We start from the raw sequence: 7,727 nt of genomic DNA, 5'->3' as shown, positions 1-7,727 counted from the left end.
GAAGAAAGCCTCGTCTGTAATATCGTCCGTTAACATAGAATGGACAGAAGGGTGCGGTACCATCCGTTACGATTTGGAACAACGGCGACGTGTGCAAAACATTGATATCGTTGTTTGAACCTGGAACACCAAATAATGAATGCCAAAACCATAAATCATTCGACGTCACCGCTTCAAGTATGATGGTTGGTCTTTTGACGTCACCCCTAACATACACCCCTCGCAACTCTCTTGGACAATTTCTCCACTCGACAGGTGTACAATCGATGCTACCGAGCATCCCTGGAAAATGCCATATAACCTCATGTGCGGCGTAAATATGTGAGATGTCGTGTATCGTCGGTTTACGTAAAAACTCTTTACCATACAATTTAATGACCGCGTTACAAAAAAAAATGCAGACATTCACGTGAAGTTATGTCCGACATAGTTAAGTATTCATCAAATTGATCGGGAGGGTTACCTGTCGCTAGTTGGCGAATGGCGGACGTGCATTTTTGTATCGCGTGAAACTTGGTTTGCCCCTCGCGTCGTAACGTTCTTGAAACCATTCTTCAGTTGCTTCGATGTCTCCAACAATCTTTAAAAATAATTATTTTGGTAAACGAAACCGATCTCTAAACGTTTCGGTATTGTAGACCGGATTCTCCACAAAATAATTGTTCATTAACACTTCGTTAGCATGTATACAATCACGATCCACCATTTTCTTCTCTGGGCGGTTCGAACTTGCTTCAAGTTCGTTATACACCGACACGAAAAATTCAAGCGTCTCATTTTCGGAAGACGATTGGCTATCGCTATCGCTGTCAATCGGAAACGACGAAGATGTAGGAAAATCCATTTGTGAAATATGTAGAATGTGTGATATGTGTTTATGTTTTGGTGTGGGTGAAATGATATAAAAATGTGAAGTATATATAGATTGTTTAAAGGTTTTTTTAATTAAATATAATGTTAAAGACACGGTCAAAACAACGAACAACGGTCGGATTTTTTAAAATACAACGCGTAAAAAATACAACGCGTTTTAAGTTTAACGCGTGATACATAGGGAGTGGCGGCAGTGTTTTGTTTCCCACCACGCATGATGGTGGTTTATAACGTACCACCCCGGGTGGCCTTATAACCAAACAGAGATGATGTTGTGATGAAGTACAGTTGGTTAAGTGATTATCGGGTTGTTGAAGAGAAAAAGATTTTAGGAAAACTTCATTTGTAATTGATCAATTATTATATAGGAAATGATTTAAGAAAACTAGAAAAAGAAAAGATGTATGAGATACAAGCAGTGGCTGACCAAGAATTTTTTTTCATGCGCGGGGGGGGGGGGCAGATTTTTTCGAGGGTAGGTTGTCTATCACTAAATATTAAAAAATGGTCCGTTTCAGGTCGAGTCGGGTCGGTTAAACCTTGTAGCGTCGTCAGCCTTATTGGTCCATTGGTCCTAATCTTTGAAATAAGACTAAATGACCAAGTTTGTTGATTCATGTGAGGTTTTATCCCACTGCATGGTAGTTAAGCGTGGGGAGCTCCTTGTCTATGTGGTCTAGACATGACGCTGATGTAGCGTGATAAAACCCCCATATAGCCTTACGAGTGACAACCTTGAATATTGGTAACTGAGCATCATCAATAAATTGGTCATCTATCAAAACTAAGTTAATGTTGATAGAGTTTTTACTGAAGGCTTTCCCACTGATATAGTTGTCCAACTGTCGACGGTACTGTCAAATGTCATACTCTTTCATGAAGAGTTGTAACATTTTGTTGTGTTGGTTCCCTTCCCACTTATATATAAGAATGATTTTGGCACGTTTCTCGTAACATCGTTTGCATAAAATCTTGGTTGCTTTTGAATTATTTGAATACCGTTAAGTTACTTCTATCTAGAAGTGATTAGTACACAATTTAAAAGACTACGAACGTACATAAATACATAGAACTACGCATGCATACATACATACATAATACATTAATAACTAGAGTAAGTCAATCCATTTAAAGTTAGTAGTTTGATGGGCTAATCCCAGATTTTAATTGTAGTCAAGTGTGTTAGTTAGTAACTAAGTTGGCTCGAATCATAAATTTTGACTTGAGAGTGCGAAATTTGAACCTGTTAGGCTGTTTTGGAATTGGACAACATTGAATTAAAGAAAAAAAACTGGGCCTAGATTTACTCTATGCGTTGGGCCTTGTTAAAAAAGCCTTCTTTCCCTATTGGCCTACTACTCCTTGAAGCCCAACTTAGAAGGGTCCAATTTCTATGAATTCAATAACTCTTTATGTAATGCAAAATTCAGATGAACTGAACAAGACAAAGTAGACTAGGGCACCATAAAACGAAAACATATGGATCATTTAAAATCAAAACTGCCAAATTTACATCATTTTATCGATCTATAATTCCGTCACATGCTTGAAAAATCGAAAGAATAGCCGTGTATAAAGAAACTCGATCAACCAATCGAAGTCAAATAACAAAACTGTTGGTAAAACCTTCACCCACGTATTTGTACTCTAAACGGGCAACCCGGTCCAACCGATTTTAGGGACATCTTGGGTTTTTACCAGGCCCACCGTAATAAATATAATTACCCCAAACATTATTAATCCCACCTCTAATATCATAGCAATTCGGATTATCAGCTACTACTTTCAAATTAGACAATGGGATTAAGCTATTATCCCAATCCACAACTTGCATGTTACGAAAATACGAGGCTTTCCCGAACCCTTCCCCCGCGAAATGGCCACTTCCCATTTGGGTTGAAGTATGAGAACCCGAGGGTTGACTATTCACAATTTCGCCCCCGAATTGTACCATACTTGCATGATCACGAAGATGAGTGAACAAAGAGGCCGGCCAGTATCCAACCAAAACCCCCGATCCAAATTCGAGCCACCAGTTCCCATGCTTTGGGTCCTGTAGCACAAAAAATGTTACTTATTGCTAGATGCTATTTTATGGTAACTTGAAATAAGATTGAAAGAAATAGATTACACTGATAGGTAAATACTATATATTGTATTTAATCAGTTTAGGCCATGCGTAAAGGAGCATTATAGGGGCGTGAAAGGGCTTGATAATGCCTCTAAAACCTCCATCTGGGCGTTAAAGGAGGATGAAAAGGGATAGACATTTCTAGTATAATGCCCAATGAAGACAAAACAAAACCAAAAAGTAATAATTGAAAAGGCATAAAGGGTGATAACCATTACATATTAAGGGGTGTTATGATGCTAATGTGATGAAAATTACGAATAGTATTTTATATGTATTAAAATATATATGGAATGATTATTAATAAATACAAGAAGCCATTTTGGTATGATTTTGTTTATGGAATTCTTGCCTTTTAAGTTATACATAATTTATCTCCAAAAAAAGCATAAGAAATAATTTGTTCGTAGGGTACAAGGCAAGGTTACTTTGAAGTATATGATGACACTTCCACCCCCGAAACAAACCATAATTGTTCTCACTTTTTTCCTTTTTCTTTTTATAAGAAAAGAACCATTTTTCTTTATTTATAGTTTAAAATCTCTTTTATGCAATATTTAATTTTTTATTTACAGCATAAGATTTGTACAACATTTTTCTAAGACATAAATATGTTCATATTTGTTTTATAAACTTTGTTAAAGAGTTTACCTTCCATATCAGTAAACTAATATCAAATTGTCCACCATTGTATGACGAAGTTGGAGATATGGCTGCGCCGATCGCAATTCTGTTATTTGTTTGAACAAAACCCGAGCAAAGCAGATTGTAGCATCCAGTAGCTTGATACGCATCAGTCTACATAAATTATAAAAATGTAGAATTAATTATAAAACTGATTCAACATATTTATATTTATTGAAAATAATAAAATACTGAGCTAAAAGAAAAGTTAAAAAGAACAAAACTTACAGTCCAATAAGTGAAGAATCTAGGGTAGTTGTCCCCATACAACTCTGGGCTAACCTGCCATCCAGCTTCAATGGTGTTGAGATCATCACCAAAAGCACCCGAAATCACCCACATTTGCGACAAACTGAACTCGAATCGATCCGTCACCTTTGGATCCCACACGTTTATGCTTGCTTTTGCTCCATAGTATTCGTCTCCACTCACATAACCAACTGCATGCTGCCATTCGCAACGAGAATTATACTTTAGCAATGAAATTGCCTTAGTGGGACCCAGCCTCCAGTGGGGAGGTGCGATGAGTCCATATAGATAATTTGTCGTTCAAAAAAAAATACATTTCATTTTCTTAGGTACTTAATTATATGGTCTACACATTTATTTGAATAATATTACATGTATAGGTACTAATGTCACCATGAAACTTTATAATTAATCAAAACAAGTTAAAAAAAATTCAGTAATTCATAATCCAAATTTTGAAAAAAAAAAAAAAAAAAGAAAAAGTAGTGGGAGGAATGAAATTACCTCATGGCCACCACTAGAAGAATCTCTTCTAACTGGTCTTGCAATTTTTCTACCAAATCGTTTGATAGAATTTGCTCGTAAAATATCTTGTTCTGTTGTTCTTCTGATCGGAATTGTTCCCTCGGGGCAGTACTCGCCGGATAAACTCCATAATTGATAGTTTTCTAACTCCATCCCTGCATGATGATGCCCATTTGGTCTATCTGGAGGGTTCTAATAATTAAAAAAAATAAAGAATAAGAAATTAAACAAAAAGAAGAAAAAAATGAAATATGTAAATTAAACTAACCAATGGCTTGGTTCCTTTGAGCACAGGATGATCAAAAGCTGGCTGATGATGAACCATGACACAATCCAATATATCCCCATCTGGGCTCTAGAGTATAAGTAGTTTCAAATTAATAAAATATATATATGAAGAAAAAATTGTATGCTTTTGTCATTTAATTAAACATGGTACAAGGGTTCAAATACTGCAAAGCGCAAATAAATATGGTTTATAAGAGTATTTAATAGTAAGTTAGTTTGTCGTTAAAAAAATTGTTACCTGGATTGTTTTGACAGAAGGCTTGTTGATTTTCAACAGATGGGTTCTAATTAATTTCATTTTCTTTGACTCTTCTCCGGGCCGAAAAGTTTGATTCAGTCGCCGAAAATCATCGAATTGTGAGGCGGAGATTGCGGTTGAAGACAACAAGAGGAAGAAAACAAAGGAGGAAATGATTAGAAAATGAAAAGTGAAATCCATTCTTGTATGTACTATTCTTCTTCTTCTTCTTCCAAACAAATCTGTTTCTTGTTTTTGTTTTTGTTTTGTGCATTTGCCTTCTTCTTGTCTCCTTCTGAAATCAAACCAAAAACAAATATTCTCTGTTTTGTCACAATGAAAACTAGCCATTTTGAAGTTACTCTAATGCCATTTTTCAAAGATTCTTTTTTTTTTTTTTTGAAAAAGGGCGGAATTTTATAAAAACTCAAGCAAGATGCTCAAGAAACAGTACAAATGAAAAAGAAACGAAACGAAACATACATTAATAAAATTAGTGACAAGAATAAAACAAAGACTAGAGACTAAAGCCTCTCCATTTCTCCCATTTTTCAAAGATTCAGATGATATTTTTTGGAACAAAAACAAAATCCCACTTCTTGCTCTAGATTTTCTATACTAATTATGTTGCTTGATTTGTATGTTCTGACACAAGCAATAGGTGTTGATGATTTGAGCACAAAAATGTTGGTTTTGAAGTTTTTTTTTTTTGGAGTTTAAAGCATGTGGAATTTGGACATAAATATTGGTTGTGACCAAGACATGCAACTTTTGAGAGATTAGAATCGAGTAGAGAGAGAAATAGGGGGTGGGGTGGGGGTGTTCGTTCCGGTCTTCAATACAAAGACTGCAACTTTACTTTTATTTTTACCACTTAAAATATATAATATTTATTTAGTATGTATTTTTTAATTTGTATGAGATAAAAACTTTTGTTTGATAATGTATAACTCCCTTGTTGATTTCATGAGATCAAGGATAGATATGTTCATTAGATTTGAAACAGTTTTGGTACACTTTTAAGTTAAAAAATAAGAACAAAAATAATAGTAAATATTGGTATGTTTATTAAAGGTTTATTACATCACACACTAAGTTGAACTTTTAAGTTTTTATTATTGTATGTAATAATTTACTTCTTTACTAGATCAACCTTTTATTTCGTTATAATATACAGTTAACTTGTAACCGTAAAAATAATAGTTCACCATAGATAATTAGAAGTCAAAAAAATTGTAAACATTGTTCTCCTATTCTCACACTCCTAAATCTTGTTTTCACATCATTTTTTTTTACTTTATCTCTCTATATGTATCTATTTAAGTATGTATAGAAAGATGACGAAGAGGGATGTGTGAGTATTTAACTCTCTATTTTTTTTCGAGTTTCTTATTAATATGTATGCAATGTAAGTAAACATAAAAAAGGAGGGGATAGTGACATTCTTTGCTTTGGGGGTGACAGAAGGGAATTACAATTGATTCTGGGTCTCAAAGTTGCCTGCTTGCTTTCACTTCTCCCTATATGTTCTTTCTGTTACTCTATTCTTTTTTAAATATTCCACTATTTTACCTTCCATTTTAATATATAATATAAAAAAATCTTTTTATATTATCAAGATCTTAAATAAGTGTATAAGGTGGATATAATCATATGTAGTGAGGGAAAAGAGACAGTTAAAAACCACATTATGTAACATGTTTAAGACATCATGTACAAATGTCTATATGTTATTAAGGTTCTCTATTTACAACTAATATGAATTATTGAAGAAACCTGTATATAGAGGATAAGGTTTATTAGGAAACAACTATATTACTGCAAGAATAATAAGAAATAAACCTAAAATCATTAAAAAAATTATCAAAGGTTCATAATTTTGAAATTTTGTACTTCTTAGACTTAATGGAGTATGTTTATTTAAATAAAGACCTATCAAACAAAATTCTTGTTGTGCTTTAAAAGTTTTAACCATTATTAGCTACACATTTGTAGGTAATATAAGATACACATGACTTAATCGATATGTGTTTATTATTTATAATTTCAATGGATGAATTAACATTCGTGTGTGTATATGTAGGTAATATAAGATACACATGACTTACTCGATATGTGTTCATTATTTATAATTTCAATGGATGAATTAACATCCGTGTGTATATAGATTAAAAAAACTTTGAAAAACCACATAAACACGTGTACATAGCTCTTCAAATGAATTAATGAAGAAACATGTATATAGAGGATAAAATTTACTACAAAACAACTATATTACTGCAAGAATAATAAGAAATAAACCTATAATCATTAAAATTTTTTTATCAAAAGTTCATAGTTTTGAAATTTTGTACTTCTTATTAGATATATGTTGGTGCACTTGTGTCTGTACTTTGTCTGTATTCGGTCTGTATGTAAACGATGTCCTAAGTGAGTCTGTAAGTTGACCAAGTCAACTATCCTCCTAGTTTGACTTGGCCAATAAGTTGTATGTTTGTCTGTATCGAAGGATAGCCTCGAAGGATACTGTTGATCCTTCGAGGTGCTCGAAAGATATGTTTCGAATGTTAGACCTCGAAGGATCATCCTTCGAGGTCCATGCTCATCTTTCGAATGAAGTATACTCGATAGATGATCCTTCGGACCATCTATCGGATCCTTCGGACCAGACATCTTGGGCTGGGTATATATATACCCATGCAGTGTAGTGTGAAAGATAGATGCACACAGACAGACAGA

At 33.9% G+C, this 7,727-nt stretch overlaps 1 protein-coding gene across 1 annotated transcript; it reads right to left on the bottom strand.

Moving 5' to 3' along the window:
• Positions 1–2,338: 2,338 nt before the first annotated feature.
• Positions 2,339–5,755, bottom strand: LOC110922476. Its single transcript, XM_022166771.2, has 6 exons — positions 4,989–5,755; positions 4,731–4,817; positions 4,442–4,654; positions 3,917–4,135; positions 3,656–3,802; positions 2,339–2,926 (listed from the first exon to the last, which is right to left on the bottom strand). The coding sequence occupies exons 1-6, from the start codon at positions 5,337–5,339 to the stop codon at positions 2,549–2,551; spliced, it is 1,395 nt and encodes a 464-aa protein (XP_022022463.1). The 5' UTR covers positions 5,340–5,755; the 3' UTR covers positions 2,339–2,548.
• Positions 5,756–7,727: the final 1,972 nt, after the last annotated feature.

This window comes from Helianthus annuus, chromosome 17 (genome assembly GCF_002127325.2).
Source record: "Helianthus annuus cultivar XRQ/B chromosome 17, HanXRQr2.0-SUNRISE, whole genome shotgun sequence".
NCBI lineage: Eukaryota > Viridiplantae > Streptophyta > Magnoliopsida > Asterales > Asteraceae > Helianthus > Helianthus annuus.
The sequence above is the reverse complement of the archived record's forward strand: the minus strand, read 5'-3'. Positions and strand labels throughout refer to the sequence as shown.

Coding starts and splice junctions, on each gene's coding strand:
- LOC110922476 (XM_022166771.2), bottom strand. CDS start 5,339: ATGGCTAGTTTTCATTGTGACAAAACAGAGAATATTTGTTTTTGGTTT. Junction 3,803..3,916: donor GATTCTTCACTTATTGGACT/GTAAGTTTTGTT, acceptor TAATTTATGTAG/ACTGATGCGTATCAAGCTAC. Junction 2,927..3,655: donor TTAGTTTACTGATATGGAAG/GTAAACTCTTTA, acceptor TTTGTGCTACAG/GACCCAAAGCATGGGAACTG.